At 47.9% G+C, this 20,347-nt stretch overlaps 1 protein-coding gene across 2 annotated transcripts in view; it reads right to left on the minus strand.

Moving 5' to 3' along the window:
• Nucleotides 1–20,347, minus strand: part of G6PD (glucose-6-phosphate dehydrogenase) — a 440,636-nt gene that overhangs the window by 21,305 nt on the left and 398,984 nt on the right. For both annotated transcript variants that reach the window (XM_069645233.1, XM_069645234.1), the window contains exons 11-12: nt 14,795–14,871; nt 10,987–11,079 (exon numbers count right to left, since the gene is read on the minus strand). In XM_069645233.1, the coding sequence (XP_069501334.1) occupies nt 10,987–11,079; nt 14,795–14,871 (170 nt within the window). The remainder of the gene's footprint in view (nt 1–10,986; nt 11,080–14,794; nt 14,872–20,347) is intronic.

The raw sequence follows: 20,347 nt of genomic DNA on the forward strand, positions 1-20,347 counted from the left end.
CCTAGATTTCCTGGCCTCCTCCAGGACCTTCGCTTTTTCAGTGTAGTAGTGGAAGCGGACCAGAATTGACCGGGGGCCCCCAGCTCTTCCCCCCGCTCTATGGATCCGATCAAACGTCGGTTCGGTTGTCATCTCATCCGAGAAGAGGAGGGTAATGATGTCCTTCACCACCCTGGTTAAGTCTCTTTCCGTCTCCCCCTCCGACTCCGGCACCCCGAAAATCCTGAGGTTGTTCCTCCGCTCTCTATTTTCAAAGTCGTCCATTTGTCTTGCCCTCTCCTCATCTCTCTTTTCCAGGGCCGTTAGTCTCAGGGCCGTGTCCAGCTCCTGGGTCGCTGCTGAGGACTGGTTGGACTCTAGTTGTGACAGTCTATCCTCGACTTTGTCCACTCTGCGGTCCATGTTTTCCATTTTTTGGGCGATGTCTGCCCGCATGTCCCTGATCTCCTGCAAGACCGAGGCAAAGCCCTTTTCCATGGTGAGGGTGGGCAGGGGTGGGGTCTCGGAATGAGACATGCCGGCCCGTTGGTCTGGGTCGCTGTTCTCCCTGCTGGTGCCTTGGTAGCGGTACTCCTGGAGGGTATGGCGCCAACTCATTCGGTCCTCCTGCTTCTCCCCTCCGCTGATGCGTCCCTAGGGGTAAGGGACAGAGCCCGGTCGGGGAACGCGCTCTCTCGCCTTCTGGTGTGGCCCTCTGTGGGGGGCCTCTCGTGGGCGGGCACTCGCCCCACCGACCTCCGGTGGGGGCCTCACACCCCCTCCCCCCCTTGTGGCCTCTGTCTTTGGAGGTAGTTCTTAGGGTGGGGGGGAGCGGCTATGGTCGTCCAATCGCGGTTTGTTGGGGGGCTCTCAGGCGCGACTCCTTCAGCGAGAGCCCCCAGGCGGGCACTCGCCCTGGGGTTGAGCCCAGGGGCCTCCACCTAAGAGAGTGATGGGCTCGAGGGTACTCCCCTCCAATAGATTTGTGTCCCCCCGCGTCTTCCTGACTTTTTTTTTTTTTTTTTCCCCGGGGGGGCTCGCGAGGGGGGGGCGGGGCCGACTCGCCCCTCCGAGCCCACCGATGCGTCCCGCAGCTGGTCCCCCGGGGTCCTTGAGGGTTGCGTGGGGGCTGGGATGGGCTTCCCCCACCTACCTCGGCGCCGAGTTCGGGAGCGCGGGCAGGCCGCCTCTCCCTACGCGGGTCGCGGCCCGCGTTTCTCCCAACTCCTCAGCGGGGGACTCCCCCCTCCGCGACGGCTCCTCGGCAGGGTGCCGCGGGGGTGTCGCCGGCGGGTCTTCTGCCGGGGCGCCGGCGCGCTCCGTGTTCGGGGGAGTGAGGGGATCGCGCGCGCCTCCGAATGCAGGCCGCCGCTTCCCCTCTCGATGGGTGTGATGCTGCCTGGAGCTCCCCGGGGCTCCTCCCCTCGGGCCGCAGAGCTCGTTCTCGGGCCCCCGGGGGTCCCCGGATGCCGCTCCTTCGCCTCGGGGGGCACTCGAGGTTCACGGGCCCCGTGAGCCGTAGATCTCTCGTGGGGGGGTCACGGGGGGGGGGCTCAATCCCTCTTCGTGTCCCAGTTACGGCGGGAGCGGCGTGTTCAGGCTGCCATTGCCTGTGCGCCCCCTGGTGGCCCGGCTGTAGCACTTCTAAGTCAATTCCCTGGCCTTGGTGAGGACCTGTCTGCAGTCCGAAGGAAACTTGTATCCACCAAACTCTAGGGCTGCAGGAGCCAACCCCTCCAGGTCAGGCGACCCTGGGTCGTGATGCAGGATAGCGCCTCCTTCTCTGGTGAGCAAATCCAGAACTACCGGCCGACAGACTGGGAAGGTCCAGATACCAAATCTGCCATGGCCAGGCAATGAGTATCATCCTGTGTCGGCACTGAGTGGGTGGATGACTCGTAGCAGGGGAGGCAACAGGGGGAACACATACAGAAACAGGCCTCCCCACGAAAAGGAAACACGTCCCCCATGCTCCTTGGTTGGCAGAACCTGCTGGCAAACCTCTGGCATTTGGAGTTCGCGGCCCTCGCAAACAGGTCATCTGGGGCCCGCCCCACTTGATGAAGATGTGGTTCTTGTGGCAGGAGCGCAACTCCCTGCTGAGGGAGTCTGCAATGGTGTTCTTGACTCCCGCTAGGTGAAGAGGGACGAGAAACATCTCTTGACCAACAGCCCAGCGCCACAAGTCCTCTGCTTCCTTGGAGTGCTGGGGATCCAGTGCCCCCTGTTTCCTGATGTAGAACATTGTGGTGGTGTTGTCCAAAAAGATCCTCACCACCTTGCCCTTCAGAGACAAAAGGAACGACGTAAGGGCCCAGAATACTGACTGTAGCTCCAGGATGTTGATATGGGGGTTCTTGTCCTCCGGTAGCCACAGGCCTCTGGCGTGTAGTCATCCGGTGTGGGTTCCCCAGCCCTCCAGAGAAGCATCCGTGGTGACCATCTCCTGGTATGGAGGGGTTTGAAACCCTGTGCCGCGGGTGATGTTGGAGTGGACGCCCCACCACCTTAGCGCCTGACGGAACTCCTCATCGAGCGGGATCTTGTTAGCAAAGCTTCTGGACTCCTGTACCAAATGAGCATCCAGGAACTCCTGAAGAGGTCTCATCTGTAACCGGAAGAGCCGGAGGGGGTAGATGCAGGCCATCATGCAGAACAACGACTTGATGGTTCGCACCGTGGCGGTCTTCATCGACAAACAGCCGATGCACCTTCCCCTGAATGGCCACTATCCTTTCCTCAGAGGGAGAAGCCAGGCAGGACCCCGTATTGAGTCTGGCTCCTAGGAACAGCGTGTTCTGTGATGTGTCAAGTAGGACTTTGGATACTTGGAGAATCCTAGATCCGTCAGCAGCTGGATGGTCGCCTCTGTGTGTCTGACGGCCAATTCCTGCGAGCAGGCCCGGATGAGCCAGTAGTCGAGGTGCGGGTATACATGTATCCCTGTAGATGCAGATGGGCCATACAGGTGGCAGACATTTCGTGAACACTCTGGGGTCTGACGTCAAGCAGAAGGGTAGGGCCTTGAACCGATAGTGCTGTCCCTGCACTACGAAGCGTAGAAACCTTTGGCGTTACCTGTGAATGGGGTCAATAGAAGTAGGTGTCCTCCAGGTCCAGCAACGTCAAGAAATCCTATTTTTTCAGTTGGCTGAGCACGTGCTGCAATCTGACCATCTGGAATTTTGGAGATTTGAGGTACTTGTTTAGACATCGTAGGTCCAGAATGGGCCTCCGGCCCACCCATCTTTTTTCTGACCAGAAAGTATCTGTAATAGACTCCGGAGCCCCAGAGTCTTGGGGGACTAGCTCCAACGCCCCTTTTCGCAGCATGGCCTGCACTTCCTCCAAGAGCTGAGGGATGTGCTGCCCCCGACTGGCCACTGGAGGGATCCGCTGACACTTGCCCTGAAACTCTAGGGTATGTCGTTGGACGAGAGATTCCAGCACCCATCTGTCAGTGGTGATCTTTCCCCACTCGCTGACAAACCTAGTCAGCTGGCCTCGCACTGGGGTGCCCAGGTGGGGGCCCGACGTCCTGGCTGGCTCAGGCTTGCTTTGGCGTCAGCATCCTGCCTTGCGGGCAACAGAGGCACTGTCCTCCTCCACCATAGGCCTGGGAACAGCTTCTGTAGGCTTCCTGAGTCAGATCTAGAAGGCTGATGGTACGACGAGGAGAAATCTATGGACGACCTGCTCGACTTTCCTCTGGAGGAGCGTAAAGAAAAACTGTGCTGCTGCAGTGTGCCCAGGGAACAGGGCGTCTCCATATCCGCTTTGATGGCCTGTAGGGACTTGTCGATAAGCTTCCCAAAAAGGTTATCCCTGTCGAAAGGCACATCCAGCACCTTCGTCTGGACCTCCTGGCAGAAATGTGCGGCCTTCATCCAGCTCTGGCGACGAAGGCAGACACTGTTCCATCTGTCGGAACCTGTTTAGGCAGTGTCCAGCATAATCCGACGCTACCTCCTCCTTCTGGAAGAGAGCGATTGCTTACATCCTCTTGTCGTCGGGGAGGAACTCCAAAATCAGACCCAACTTGTAACACAGCTCACTGTCCTAACGGTCTAAGATCGCCAGTGCATTGTCCGCCTTGATGCTGGACGCCGTGGTGTAAATCACCTTCCTTACCCTCGCTGTCCGGAGGAACAGAAGACGACAGGTTAGCCGACCGTTTCATTGCGGTCGCCAAAACTACTGAATACAGCGATGGTTGCGACCTCAGGCACTTAGGTACGGATTCAGTCACCCTGTACTTCTTCTCCAGCCTATCCAATTTGGCTGGAGTCATGCAAGCATTCAAGAGGGCCAGGCCCTCCACCCACACGTCATCCAGAGGGGGCAGCGCCATGATGGGTTTCCTCTTGGCCTCACGCCTCTGGTACAAGAAAACCTCTTTCTTGGTTTCTTTGGGCACAAGCTGGAACAGCTCGGAGGCTCTGGTGATCATGGAACGAAACTACTCCACCTCATCCGGTGGGGATGCCTTAGGCTGCGGAGACCCACACCCCGCGGGGACACTATCGTCGTCCATCGTCGTTGTGGCTGTATTCGTCCCTGTGTCTGGTGGGGGGGGAGAGAGAGTGTCTGACGCGGATTTGACTGCTGAAATGAGGGTGTCAGATGACACCTCCCTATTTGCTGGTGGCAGATCAGGGCATGGGGGACCATTGGACCGGGCCTTGTGACATCCTCTCCTGAATCTCCGAAACCAAGGTGTGGAGGGTTGACAGAATGCCCAGAGACATCCCTCGGCTGAGCTGGAGTGATCGGAATGCTAGGCCCCCTTCCGTCGTCCTCGTAGACCGTGTGTAAGGACTCCAGGTCCCCATCGTCCGTGGACGAAACTTCCATGGCCTGGGGCTGATCCGGCGCCTCCTTGCACCCCGCCCCCCTTTTTTCCACCCAGAGGGGTCGAAAACAGGCTCCGATATGGCATCACCTTCTTCGGCGTGCCAGCAGACTTCGCCAAAGTCACTGCAGCAGTGTTGCGCCTCGGGGGCAGGAACACCTTCTGCACCACAGGGGCTTCCTTCACAGGGTCAGCCCCCTTCGCCTTTGTATGAGCAGCCGCCACCAGCTCTATCATTGACAAGACTTCTCCCACGTCCCGATTGCGCCTTTTTGAGCAGTTTGGCCGTCTTCGCCTCTGTCCGTGACTTCTCGGGCTTCACCCGCAGCTTAGCCAGGTTGGACGATTTCCTTTTTCAGGAGGATCTTGATTGCCAGCTGGCAATGGAGGCGGATGGCGATGTTGAACATGCCCTGGCAATCGGGGGACCTGCTTCCGCGCCAACCCCGCTGGACACAGACCTGCGGTTCTTTACCTTGTCTTGGGCCTCCTCGGATGATGCACCCTCAAAGGACTTAGACTGCTCCTTGGACCGGACGGTCCTGGGTGAGGCATGACCCTGCTCGGAGCACGGGGCAGAGGCCTTGGCTTTCAGCCATGCTGCCAGTCTACTGTGCATGTCCTTCGTTTTCTTAGAGAAGGCCAGGCATATCTCGTATTCTCCTTCCTTGTGGTTTGGATGCAGACAGAGGCATTGCAGGAGTTTGTCTTCAACAAAGATTTTGTAACCCGCACTTGGTGCAGGGCCTGAAGAGGGATCTTCCTTCCTTCTCCTCCGTCATGGTCGGAGGTTGCGAAGTAGGACTGATGGCCTTCTGTAATCTTTGACGATCTTTGCCTTTGACGGGTGCTGACATTCACTGACAATGGGTCCTCGCTGTCAGCAGATGGAGAAAAGAGTACACAGGCTCTTTCGGAACAAGAATGGAACCTTTTTCTGTGACAAAACGTAGAAGTAGCTCGCACAGCAAACTCGAGGACTCCCAAATTTACATGTGGTAAAAATCTGAAGATGGCTGCCAGAGGAGGGGCTTAGGAAGAGGACTGTCATTGGATGGGGCAGTATGACCTAGAGGACAGTGATTGGTTTATGGGAGAAATACAGTTTATAAGTGGAAGTGAAACAGTTTTTCTATTACTGAGAATTCCCAGCCTGAGCATGTGAATCCATGTCAGACCCCATGTTGGTGAAGCATGCTTTTGTATGGAAGTTGTGTTTGGAAGGAGCATAGGGTAATTTCCATTGCTAGGAGCTCTAACACTTTTGTGGAGTTGTCTCTTGTGTGCTCGCACCCTGCGTGGTGAATTCTTGAGAATAAGCACCCAACCAACCAGTGAGGCATCTGTAGTAATTTCCATTTGTACGGGCGGGTGGATTGTTGAAGAGTTGGACTTAGCAACCCATTTGCGCATGGAGCGTTCGCTTACCGGACAGCTCAATGTACTGAGCATGAAGTGTCTGCCTTAAATAAACCATCATCCTAAGCACTGCATTTATTAGTGCTTCGGGTGAGACTATATTTAAGGCAAAAAAATATATCCAGGCACGGCCAATGGGGCGCGCCTGAAGGGGACCTATGCCGGGCTGAAAAGCGCGCTCCAGAGAGGGCATACCGCTTCAGAAGCCTCCGAAATATATATGCGCACAAATGCAAGACAGAATTTGTGTTCAACAGGGACATTTAACACGCTTTAGATCAAAAATAGTTATACATAGATCATAAAATGTTAAATAGGCTAAAGTTGGGCAAAAAGATACTTGGGATCACAATCCTAATAAATCTAAAAAGCACACCAAAGCAGTGCAAACCTACTTTAAGAAGTTCGATCCTATTCTAGAAAAAGGTTGTGCTTCAATAGTCGTGGGCAAGTAACCAGTTTTGGGTACTTAAGATTTTAACGGTTATACCAGAGTTCTGCATGGTTATAGTGACAATTCGTAAAATGGTACTTCTATGTTTTCCTTGAAGGCAAAAGGCACCTAACTATCCCAGCCAGCTCGGGTTAGCCACAAGATAAGACTCCAGGTAAGCCTTGGCTGTTGAGAATGACTGCTCTCACTAACGGTTGCTGTAATGTGTCTAGGAGTTGTGGGTACAAAGGGAAGTATTGGTGTCAGGATTGGGTCCGGTGAGCATCTGTTGTGGTCTCCTTTTTAGACCACACGGTCCAAGATACCAACAAGAGTTGGGCCTCAACACTTCAAACTATGAACAGAACTCTGATTAGGCTTCCGCTACAGATGGAGAGAGTTAGCCTTAGTCTCCCAACAAGGGTAGTTTGGCAACAGTGGAGGAAAGCAAAGGATTTCAGTGTTAGCAAAGCACCTCTACCTCATATAGAGCAGCAGCATAGCCATGAAGTCGGAGCCCTTCGATGAGGTTGCACAGCACTTGAGGCTGCATGATGTAGTCCTGCATTCTTGATGAAGCAGACCAGCTAAAGGCCCACAGTTTCCCCAGGCAATGGCGGAGATGGGTTTTGGTGCCAAGGTGGACAAAGTGCTCCGGAGGGGGCTCCTGTCAGTGGTGTCGTATTAAGAAAAGACTGGCGAAAAATGTAGAAAGTATGCGTTTGGTGAAAATGATGGGAACTATCAAGGAACCTTCGAATTAAACATGCGTTGGCTCGACTTTGAATTCTAAGTAACTTTGTGACCTAGGAACCAAATAATTCCTATAGAAAAAGGGAAATAACCATAATACCAACAAACATAGTTTACTCATGTAAATAAGTTCCTTTCCTTGTACTTTTTCCAATCAATCTGTTACCCAATACCTTGTATGCTTCTATTCCTATTGTTTGCAAGAACTTTTTCTCCTCTTTTGTTCCTATTTCTGAAAATAACATATCAAATTGTGCTTGTTCTCATCCTACATCTGCTCCCTCTGATCCACTTCCTGCCTTCTTAATCAAACCAGTGTTATCCACATTTGCTTCGATCCCATCTATTCTTTTTTATCTTTTAATCAGGGACCTTTCCTGATTCGTTTAAGGTTGCTACTGTTACTCATCAGACCTCTCTACTACGGAGTTGGCTAACGTCCATCCTTTTTCTCGTTTACTTTACTTATCTAACCTTCTTGAACGTATTGTTCATTCTCAACTTGCCTCTTGTTTAAATAAGATCACCTACTTCAGTATAATTAGTCTGGCTTTGCCTGGTTAATTCCATAGAACTGCACTTTTATCTGTTTCAATTTCTGTTCTAAATGCTAGTCATTCGAAACTATATTCTGTATTAGTTCAGTTAAATCTTACGGCAGAATTTGACACATTGTACCATCTAAAAATGCTTTCTAGTCAGTCCTCACTCAGTGTCTCTGGTGTCACTTTTCAGTGGTTTTCTTCTGATCCATCTCAACGTTCTTTTCTAGTGTCTTGGGAGGGCTCTTTATCAGGTTTGTATCTTCTTTCTTATGGGGTTTCGCAGGGTTCTGTTCTTGGCCCCCCTGTTTTTCACTCTTCATACATCTTCCTTGACTTCTTTGATTTTTGATCTTGGCTTCAAGGCACATTTATATGCCGATGACACATCTTTCTTTCTTTGCCTTCTTCCAATGTCACTATTCACCAACGTCTATCTGCTTGTCTTCTGGCAGTCAAATACTGATGTCTTGTTTCCTGTGCCTTACCCCTAAGAAACCAGACATTTTCTTTTGTGCGCCTTCCTCAATTACTTTGCCCATTTTGATTTCTTTTCCTCTACTCAACCTAGACTAGAATTTGTTTTCGATTTCTCATTTACTTTACAGATAAAGTTCTACTTTAGTCCAATTTTATTGCATTCACCTCTGTAAGATTAACAACATGTGTCATCTCCTAACCTTTGTTTCTACCAAACTATTATTACAAACCCTTGTTTTATCTTGACTTAACTATTGTTGTTCGTCATTTGTGGATCTCCCTGGTTCTTGTTCTTCATTCTGCTGTTCGATTATTACTTGGATTTCAATATTCTTCAAACATTTTTGATTCAACTGCGTTGGCGTCTGATTAAACCCAGATTTGACTGAGTTTGACTTTCTTTGTTTAGTTTATTCAGGCTTTGGCAGTTGGTTATTTGTGCTCCTTCGTTTCCTTGTATCGACCTCAAAGGGTGCCTCGTTCTGCATCCAATTTTCTTCTCTGTGCCCCCATTCCCTATGTTCCCCCTCTGTTCCGTTCATTTCACTTATGAACTTTTCCTTTGGCCATTAATTCTCATGTAATTCTTTATAAGAAATGGCTATCTTTTACAATCTGATTTCCCTAATGCTTCTTTTTCCTGACTTTTGGCTGTGTCATGATTTTCATGTACTGGTTAATTTACATTTTCTCTGTACTGTATTAAATATATGGAGCGCCTTTCAGAAAGGCACAGCATAAATGTAATAACTAAAAATAAATTGTAATTGCGCGGTTCAAGGCTCTTTGTGAGCGCAAATATCTTTTCATCTGTAAATATGCACAACTTCTGTACGTCTTTTTCTGGTTTTGCACACTTTGCAGCAATTTTTTTTAAATATTCCCATAACTTGGATATTTGTTTAATGTAATTTAATAAATAGGGTGCACAGGGATTTCACAACTTGTCGGGAATAGATTCTTTTGTAATATACTCTGTAGATCTTCCTTTATTGTGTTCAGTTGTGTGTAAGCTCTATCTTTGTCCTCTCCCCATCCCAAGAATGAAGCCAGGCTACTCAGTCACACTACCACTGTGAGAGTCAGGTCAAACATAAGAGAAACCCTGTCTAACACTACAAGGTTGATCTTCACATGTCCTTAAAAGAGGACTCGAGGAAAATCCGCTTAAAACCCTGCTGGTAATCTTAATGTTAAGGTTGCAAGTGGTCTGTCAGCCACATCTAAACATGACTGCCAGTGCTCTCTTCTCATCAATAAATGAAAAATTAATTGAGTGGAAGATAAAAACTGAAATGTATGCACTTTTATAGCACAGCTGGCCCTGCTTTTCCGTTTTGCAGTTAACTAGGTGGTGGGAGGGGCACTGCTCCATTTGATATCTTATTTGATATTGCGTGTTTTGGGGCACCTGTGATGTATTTTGCTAACCATAGATCAAAAAACCAACAATCTTTGCCCCCACCCCACTCCCTTTGTACTCTCAACGTCAAACTGAATTGGATCCAGAAGTCACATACTCTTACTCTAGCATTACAACAGGTTCCTTACGCCAGTCTTGTCTGGGCAGCTGACAAAGGGAGATGTCTCTTTCCCATAGCGTCCATGCCCTGCCATACTCCCCACATTCCGGACTCGGTGCTCTACGACCACATTATGGACATCACTTTACAATGTGCTGCACGCCTATTCACCACAGATCACCTAAACATTATACCTGCTCATGCCCTGTGTGATAAGCCCCACTGAGAATTTGCTCACCGGTGTCTCACTGAGTTGCTTCAAAGTGTCCCTATTTTAATTGTCCTGTGGACTTTGTACCAAACTGCTGCCTTCTCCAAGGTCTTTCCCAGTCTTTCTTCACTTGGATTTAGGACCAGGCCCTGCATGTTGTCCTGATAAGGGATACCAGAATACTCAACCGTTCCTCAGACATTCGCCTCAGAATTGCTTTATCAGACGTTTACCATTATGCCACACCTAACCATGTCAAATTCGACACTCCGACTAGCACACATACCAACTAAGTCACCCACACATGTCAAATCAGCACCTCTTCCAAAAAAACTAACCACCAGAACACTACACGCCATCAACCAACTTATATATCACAGTACTAACTAAGACATCCACACACCCTTAGGACATGAGGGTCTTCTCTGTACGCAGATGGCTGGGCACTGCTTTTCAGGCCAGATGGCCCAGCCAAACACACACAAAATACATACATCTCTTCAACCGTACCCCTGCAAAATAGCTAGGTCACTCAACATTTAAGCTTGTAATAAAAAACAATAATACGTTTGTACGGAATACACACACCACCCCTGGCTGTGCACAATCAATGAGCACTAACATCATTCCCATCATTCCTATCATCAGATACACAATATGAATTAGATCAATCCTCACTGCATCATACCCGGCCAACACAAGAATGCACACCATCTCACTCATGCTCAGGACACACACTAGATGAGTAGCTGGAAATATAGGTTAGATACTAGTTTCTGGTGCAGCAGCGTTACCTGCCATACTCATAAGGAATTGGTGGCTGTTTGGCTGACTCCACTGTGTGAAGCAGAGGAGTGAAGATACGCCAGGCTTCTCGAAGTTCATCACTGCAGAGAGAAAAAAAATAAACAATTGGTAGGTTCTTCTTTATTTAGTTCTGCATCTTTCAGAGCTTGATCTTTCTACACACAGCATGTCTTGAACACCATACATTCCGTTTACACTGTAGATTACTTTGCCTCTATGATGATTGCTACAATTGAGTGATTAATATAGTGCTGCCTGCTCCAGTAAAAAGCTGTTTACAATGTGTTTAGATATTGAGGATAATGCTGATCCTTTTGGGACATGGTGACCCAAGATCATTGTACATAAGAAGAAACCATTGGGGGTGAGGAGGGTGCTAAGCCATATGCTGACTAACTGGTGTATGTAATGAATCAGATGTGGCCAGGGGATGGCAGTCGCTACCTGATCTTGACCCTGGGGTCGATTATATGTGGTAACCTCACATGGGGGTGGCGGGGGGGGGGGGTCGGGGGACCTCCTAGAGAGCGTCATGGCATCATCAGATGATACATGGTATCCACTTTTTATTTAGAAGATACTCCCCCATACAGGCCCAGTGCCTTCATCTCATTGTCATGGTTCCCCTTGTCCACCTAGGAAGAGTACTGAACAGCTTTATAAAATCTGAAGACAAACCATCAAAATCTAGTCTGCCTATTAAAAGTCGAGAAAGCATCCTCTCAGACTCTACCTACAAGTACTCCAGAAATGACTTACCCTTAAAAATCATTGAAGACCTTGCCCTGGGAATGGACTTCCATTCCCATAAACACCAAGACAATGAGACGAGGAAGATGGGTCGAGCAATGTGAGGCAATGAAGGCCACGAGCGCAAGTAACGCTCTAGTTGGTGAACCTTCACCTGCTGCCTGGAGATTGAAACAAAGTCAAGAGCTGACTGCAGCGCGCTGGTTGTGAGAGAAGGTCATCTCTCTCGATAGCGATCGAGGGACCAGGAAACGAGAGAGGACTCTGTGGAGCCAACTGGCTCATGTGGGCAAAGGGGAGCTGTACAGAAGCAAGAACATGCTGCAGGGACGCCAGAAGTTAAAAGAAGACCTCTGGGAGTTTGCAGGTGTTACGGGGAAGCCTCCACTGTGCCGTAGCCAGAGACGCTTCTAAGAAGCCCAGCAGGGACTGTGACAGAAATCAAGAAGCTGCGGCGGTGAACAAGAAGACGGCAAACAAACGCTGCAGGCCTACTGCGGTAAACACAGAAACCGCCACAAAGAACCAGCGAGTCCTCCTAAGGGAAGTGGGAACACCGGGGTGTGTTGGCAGTGATGCCAAATGTAAGCATTTGTTGATAAAGCAAATGAAAGCGAGCAAGCTGATAAGAATCGCTTTAACGGGGAAAAAAAAATCACAATAAGAAACTTTCAAGTGTGTCAATGTATACAAAATACAGATAACAGCCCTGGCAGAATAATATACCAGGCAGATGGAAGAGTGGAAAACGTGAGCTAACAAACTTGGAGGTGGGCACAAAACCCACAACAGTAAAGTCCTAGCAGAAGAAAATACCAGGCATATTAAAAGGCACAAGAAAACACAAATGAATAAAAAGTCTGGGCAGGATAGTATACCAGGCAAGTTAAAAGGGACAACAAAATGCATATGAATGAAAAACCCTGGCAGAAGAGTATAACAGGCAAACTCAAATCACTGAAGTATATATGAAAGAAAAACCATGGCAAGAGAGTATACCAGGCACACACAGATTGCAAGTATGGTCTGAAGGAAAAGACCTGGAAGGGGAGCATCCCGGGTAAATGGGAACCACGGATGTACATATGAATTAAAAGCCCCGGCCGAGGAGTATACCAGGCACAATACAAATGGCAAGTGTTTTTTATAAAGGCAAACCTTGCAGGAGTGTACCAGGTGTATACAAGTTATGAGCCCGTCTACCCGGAAGAGCCCTGGCAGAAAGGTATACCAGATATGGTCAAGATAAACAGTGTATAAGAGAAAAACAAGTCGAAAAGTCCATCAGGAAAAGGTTGTGAAAATACAGGATAGAACAGGAAAAACTTGGCAGGAGAAGACACCAGGTATCCTAACAAGACGAAGATTAAAAGCAAGTTATTTTTGTTCTAGTTGTGTTACTGAGCAAGAGAGACTCAAGAAACTAACATTCCTGAACAAGAAAGAAGAGAAATCCAGGGGAAGGGAACCACCCTTCTCAACTTTATCCTTTTGGAAACTTTTGTGTTAAAGTTACGCATTTACTTTTTGAATATTTATTCAATCACGAAAGGCCAGAGACATTATCCCTTTTCGCTTTAGAGTTGTTTGGTTAGAATGAGAGGGCCAGAATAGTACTTCGGGCACAGGACGTTTTACTTGGACATTCTGACCGCTCTTTAGTTTTGGTTCGAGGTTGGGAAATACCTCTGAAATAGGGACAGAGGCATTTTCCAACCCCCTTTTGTTTTTAATACAAGTCTTCAACCAAAATCATAAATTTCTGTGTCCACCTCTAATTCCTGGTTACTCACATGCATAAAATGACAATCATTCAAAAACATCATAATGGACAAGGAGGTATTCTTGTTCTGCTTGGTCTTGTTCACAGCTTCATAGGCGTACTGCTGAGCAGCAGATGAGGCACAAACAAGGCGTCAAAAGATGCTGTTATGTTAAAATGTAATTTGTGGTAACAGTTACATTTGTACTGTTTTTGAATTATTTTTGGTCTGCACATTCACGTTTACTGTGCATGGCTACTAAGTGTGGCCAGTGCCCTGAATGGCCGTGCCACAAGATTTTTGCTTGTTCTTTGGCCATATTGTAGTCTGGCTTTCTTCCTACCCTCTCAGGTCAGGGAAGTCCTTATAAGGTAATGCACTTGCCTGGGAAAAGTGCTGCTTTTGTGGGCTAGTGTGCTGTTGTATGTAGCCCAGGAAGGGGGCTGGGACTGTCTACTCCCGGTCCACATCCTTGGTGCTAGAAAGTCTGCGTATGGGGCAGATGTGAAACTAGTAGTTGCCCCTAACTGGACAACTACTGGCTGTTTGAATGGGGCAGATACTGACAATTAATGGGCTTGGATTTGCACTATGTTGGAACCAAGAATCCCTTGTATGGAACCAAGAATCCCTTGTAGAAGAGCAGCCTGCCGACGATCCGATGACTACTCCTGAAGTGGGCCAGCATCCCTTCCTGTGTCCAGCCCGGTGAAGCCTTATTGCTCTCTGAAGATCCTCAGCTGTTGAACTAGTGGGACCAACTGGTCTTAATGCATTAGAGGAGCCAGCCCTTCAGAGCATTCGGAAGCGTCTCTGGACTTCAGTGTACTGACCAGCTCTCGCATGGTCTACCTCGCCAGAGCCGTTGCTGTTCCAAGATGAAGTCCAGAACTTCTAAAGTCTCCAGCTTGTGCCACAAGTTGCCTTCTCCCCGAATTTCAGCTTCCCACCTTCAAGGGAAACTGTACTGAAGCAGCTGCTGTGACAGCGACTAGAAGGATGCCAGATGTTGACTGCAAATGGTGATAGTCGCTGGAACTCGCAACTGCTGTCCAAGGGATTTCCCCACAGTAAGTGTGTTGAGACTACAGTAATGGTAAAAGGTGCTATATAAATGACAATTACAATGTGGCCTTCATGTATTATATGAGGTGACTGGGCATTAATACTGTTAGAAGTGTCTGGAAAAGAGGTTGTGTGGTGACAATTCCTTTGTTTAACAGTGTTCAGCATTTCTCACAACACAGAGCTTGCTTTACAGATCAATTAATGAACCACTCACCTGCGCACAAAGTGCATCTGGCTTCCACAGAAGACGTCCAGAATCAGCCGCTCATAAGCATCTGGCAACTTCACGTCCTGTGAGGAAGACAGAACTGTGATTGAGCACTGAACAATATGGTGTGCACTAATTTGAATACAGCCTAAGACAGTGACAGACATGCAAAAAGCGATGTAGAAGAACAGCCAAACAGATTTGTATAGTCAGAGATACACAGGAAGAAGAGTGTGGCAGAGTTTGCCTCAACGAAGTGGCTCACTATCCTCCCACGAACATCCTTTGCTGAGGAAATCTGAAGATGCATTGAGTGTCACCATGGTGAAAGCAACAAGGCTGCGAAGATGAGCAAAGAGGGACCCGGGATATCTGCCACACTGGATAAAGCTATGGTTTCCTTGGCAGCTCCCTCTGCATTTCCATCCTCGGTGAAAGGGAAAGCAGGGCATGAGCCAGAACGCCTTTATACGCAGACTCCTGCTGGATCTGTAAGCCCTAGGGTAACAGAGGAATGAAGCAGTGGCAGACAGAAAGGATGCAGAGGAAAGCTGTGTTTGGCCCTCTTTTCATTGCACAGAGGGAACATCAAGAAGGCACCTGCACTGAGGAGGCAACATTTGCCTTACGTACAATGGGTAGGTGAGGGTGGAGCTCTCCACATTTACTTTGCCATGTCAATGCTAGGACACGCTTCCTTGCAAGAACACTCAGAGTGGCCCATCTCGTGTCTGCCATTGTGCTAGAGGGGTGGTAGAGAGGCACGGTTGGTGCGCCTATCCTCCCCCTTCCCAACCCCCTACCCATCCCCATCCCCAACATTGGAGTGTCCTTCCACCCAAGAGAGGGTGGAAGGGTCAGAAAAGGACATGCGAGACAGGGTCTGCTGTCCCCTGGTATTCCAAGTGCATCTTTGAGCCCGGCTGGGACGCCTGCTGACCATTCAGCATCCAGGGCCCCTGCCAACCAGTCATTCAACCACCTGGTTTCATTCTGATATTACCCTGAGGGGATTTGCCTTTTTCGTAATACAGTCTTAATCTGAAAAGTCCAAAAGTGTGGTGCAGGCCCCCCCCCCTCTCCTTTAGCTCATCAAAGTCTCCCATGAAGATAGTTCCCTTCCCACCCACTCTGTGGGTCTAACCCCATCAAGGGAAAAGCTGAGGATTACACAGCTTGCAGAAACTAGGGGATTATGGCAAATGAGGCATATTGGCCTTAGATGGCCTGGGTTCCCTTAAATCAAAAAACACATGTATCCTGAGCGGTTTTAGTAGGAGCCATTTTAAAAGAAATCCTCTCCACTCACTGAAGCAGGGTGTGGCTCCAGGGAGAAAGACAGGCCAGCATTGCAACTTCGTAAACAGAGGAAACTCGAGTGAGCACGCGCACGTGAGTATACTTTTGCAAGTGATAACAAGGGGACATGTATGTATGACAGTATGTTGATATGAATGGATAAAGTACGAGGTCACTAGATTGATTAGGACTCTTGGTGATGTATTAAGGTATAGATTGGATAGGATTTCAGGTGATGTGTTAAGGAGTAACTTGGATAGGAGGTGGGTCATGTATTACAATTCTCGCGTATTTCTGTTTTTCTACTTTTTGTAATGGAAAAAGGGACCCTCAGCGTATAAAGACTGAGGAAAGGGATCCTCAGCCATAATAGGTTGAGAAGGTAGTACCGCGCATGATTCTTTAATGACGATAAAAGCAATGGGATTGTCAGCATATAAAAAAAAGCTGGGAAGGTGGTATTACAAGGCTAGAAGGAAAAGAAAGTAGTGGCTCAGTATAAGGAATGGGCTTGGATTTTAGTCAATTATTTTTGTATATTTTCTCTGGGTGTCTTTTGTGGTAAAAAAGGAAGGTGGATGAGTTGTGATGTGCATGTGTGAAATCTAAGTGGAAAAGAATCAAAAGAGTTGGGGGGGGGAAGAAGTGGGTTGATCTGTATTTTTGTGCAACAAGCAGCAGCGTGCGCAGAATAGCAGTAAGGTTTAAGTGAAGCATTAGGGACACGCGCAACATTATAGGGAAGAAACTCCAATAAAACACATGCATAGGGTCCTGCCTCTGTATTGTGACAGAATAGATAAGTATTGCAAACAATGGGTGTTGGAAACAAAGGAAGGGGGATGTCCTACTCCATGCTAGAAAAAATTTGCATCTTTTTAGCAGCAAAATATAAAGGGAAAAAATTCCAAAATAGAAAGGATTTTAGATGTCTGGCGATTATTAGAGGATATGGAAGATCAGGAAGATGAAAATGAGAGCCAATGTATGGGGATATGCCCCATAACACCTAAACCTGCAGTAGGGTATACAAACCCAGGCTATAAGCCTCCAGTGGTAGAGAGTGTGTCAACAACAGGATTATCAGGATTGCCAACGCGGATGGGGGGTGTAATTCAAAGCTTTTGCACCTCTATATAACCCGTACACAAGCGCTGACATGCCCGTAGCATCAGTGTACCCAGAGGATCACAAGTAGTAAAACAACAAGTTAAGATCATTGCGGGCAAGGTTGGTCAGATTACAAGAACGTGGAGTAGTATCACCAGAAATAAGGGCACCAGTGCAGAAATTAGGGGATTGGAAGGCAGGAGATTTGTTTAGATTCAACCCCATGGGCAATAAGAAATGTTTGTGTTGAAAACTTTGATGGGGAGAGGGTATTGACAGTCCTGGGACAAGAAGTAGAACAAGCAAGGGAAGATGAAGGGGAAGATCAAGGTGATAGAAATAATGAAGAGGCAGGGCAAGAAAGATCAAGAAGAGGCGTCGAGAATCCCGTCCCCGCCACAGGAGGCAGTGAGGGATAGACCAAGAAATAGACCAGATTTAACGGTAGTAGTACAAGATCAGAATAACAAAAAAGGGGTAGAAAACAAAACAGACATGCAGAAGCCATTTATACATAAAGGAGTAGGGATAACGCAGTATGTGCCAGGGCCTCAAATGGACAAAGTATTTGATTAAAGCTCTCCTCCAGCTTACAGCTGGCGCCAGTAAATGGATCTATGAATTTGAAAAACAAACAGCAGGGGTACCTTTAGCGCAAGGAGACCTTAAGAGTTTACTGGTCCCCATAGTTGGGGACCAGGCTGGGGACATTTGGGCAAGGGCTGGGTACCCTGGGATAAGTCTTGCAGATAATGAACATGATGGAGCAGCCTTTAATGAGGTAAGGGCAAGGGTATGATGTATGAGATGCCCTATGAAAAATATACCCAGATACCCCTGATTTACATTCTTTAATGCAGTGCACAATGGGTGATGAGGACCCAGTTAGGTTTATTCTTAAGTTACAGGAAATCTGGGGAGTTAAGACATGAGGGTAATGGGACCACTCAGTTCCATTTTTCTATTTTTATCATAAAGAGGGGATTACTAAAAGAGGTCCAGAAGGCACTAGACCAAATTGTGGGATTTGAAGCCAACAGGTGGGCAGAGATACGAAGTATAATAGTCCACCTTTGTAAGAGCATCAAGGGGCGGGACAGGGAGACAGCCCAGAAGCGGCAAACAGACGAGGCTGTTCTTCGTTGTTGCCAGTCTCATTTGTGTCCTCTGGGCCTCCTGTCAATGTGGTGCCTGTAGTAGCAGTTGTCCTGAGGTTTCTGGAACATCCAGCTCCAAGGCATCATCGAAGCGCAGAACTGCCGCCTAGCTGGACCCAATCCTGAACTTGAATACTAAAATTGCTCCCCTGCCCCTGGACCACCTGGAATATTGACTGAAGCAAGTGGGGCCAGGGAATATGCGAACCCCAAGGGTGGTTTCAATGTAAGTAAGGGGAGGAGGATTTTACATTCCAGCTTCTTACCCACCAAAGGGTTGTACGGGCATAAAGTCTTCACTTTTACTCTCCCTTTCCTGGTCGTGATCGGTGGAATTCTGGCCAAGAACCATCAGGCTTCCCCTATAATGGTGAGATAAGGAGAGTACCCCTAATATACTGAACTGACATTTGTTATCTTCAATGCAGCATCTTACACAATACTTGCTCTCCAGTTTTAAAGAATTCCAGCAGAAGGTACTTACCTGGGACTTTTGACTTTCAGGGAGTAGGCATACTTACCTGAGCAGGGAAGGACTTTTAAAGTGTTTGGGGCCTTATTTTTTTAAGGTGTGTGTGAGCTTTGGGGTGTATGTATTGTAAGAGAGACATGGTATCACAAGTATGGCAGACACAAGAGAACAGTTTCAAAACCTTTATTATTAAATGTTCGGATGGGTGGGAGAACTCCTATCTAGCCCTACAACTAAGATGGGAGTGATCCGAACCATCAACATGAAAGAAAACGGTCCTAGTGAAATAAAAATGGCCTATACTAAAAAAGGAAAATTACTGCCCTTACTCTAAAACAACAAAAATAATGAAAAGGGGATGTGTAGTTCAAAAAGGAATCAATGTGAGGTCTGTGTTAGCCAAGGGTAAAGGGTAACTCCCTTCCCCACGTTCACATCAGTTTTTTTTAAAAAAAAAGAGTTCTTGCCGAGTGGTTGGCTCAGAGTTTGCAGGATTTGCACACTTCAAACTACTTGGTATGATTCACAATGTTAGTTTTTCCTTGACAAATATTTCTACAACCGAATCCCGCCAGCCTTTCCTTGCCTTGATTTCAACAACAGTTTCTTTGTAGGCTTTGCTCGTCTTGGTTCCAAGCAACAGAAAAAGAGATCACAATTCTGGCCCATCAATATTTTAAACCAGACCTTTCAGGCATCTCTTGGTGTAGGTCTGGCTTTCTCTCGCTGGTCTTTGAAGTTCATTACAACACAATTTCCCAACAGGTCCCTCCGGTTTCCCTCACCTGAGTCAGGAACTCTGTGTACTGTAATATTCTAAATTTCAATTCCTCACGTTGTTTTGCTTTCCCGTCAAAGACTTTCGAATATGCAAGGATTTGATATGTACCTCAGTATGACCACTTCGACTCTCACATTCAGTTATTTTACATAGTGTTTCCTGGTCGGGCTAGTTCACCATCTTAGGCATCAAAGTTAAACGTTTACCTTTTTACTTTCCCCTTCTCTCTGGGTTAATTTTCATCACCTTGCTTTTACAGTTCATTCACTTTATCGCTACAAACTTTTCACCTTTCACAGAGACTTTCGAGTGGGTTACTTCCTTTCGCCAGACCACTCCATTACTCAGCATCGTTGACTTCTACAGCTATTATTACTTCAAGGTTCATTCACAGGTCTGCCTTTCTTCGCTTCTCACCTACACATATGCAGCCTTAAATTGTGCGATATAATGTTGCCCCGTCAATCTTTCTTTAGCACACACCGGTCTCATGTCGCTTGCCAACTCACTGGCTGTGTGCTTTCCTTTCTTGTCTTTACTGTCTTCCAGTTTGCGAGTCAAGGTTAGTACCACAGGCTTGGCCTCGCCTCTCCAGCTCTGCCTTGCACCTTGAAACAAAATGCAGCCTTCTTGTTTGGGCTTTGGCCTTCTCCATGTGTATTTCGCTGCCTTTTGGAGGAAACTACCTCAGGCATGGAACTCTTGGGGTTTCCCGCCTTTGGATCTCATCCATCAGTCTG

This window comes from Ambystoma mexicanum, chromosome 2p, assembly GCF_040938575.1.
Source record: "Ambystoma mexicanum isolate Mex_15411 chromosome 2p, UKY_AmexF1_1, whole genome shotgun sequence".
In the NCBI taxonomy this organism is placed as follows: domain Eukaryota; kingdom Metazoa; phylum Chordata; class Amphibia; order Caudata; family Ambystomatidae; genus Ambystoma; species Ambystoma mexicanum.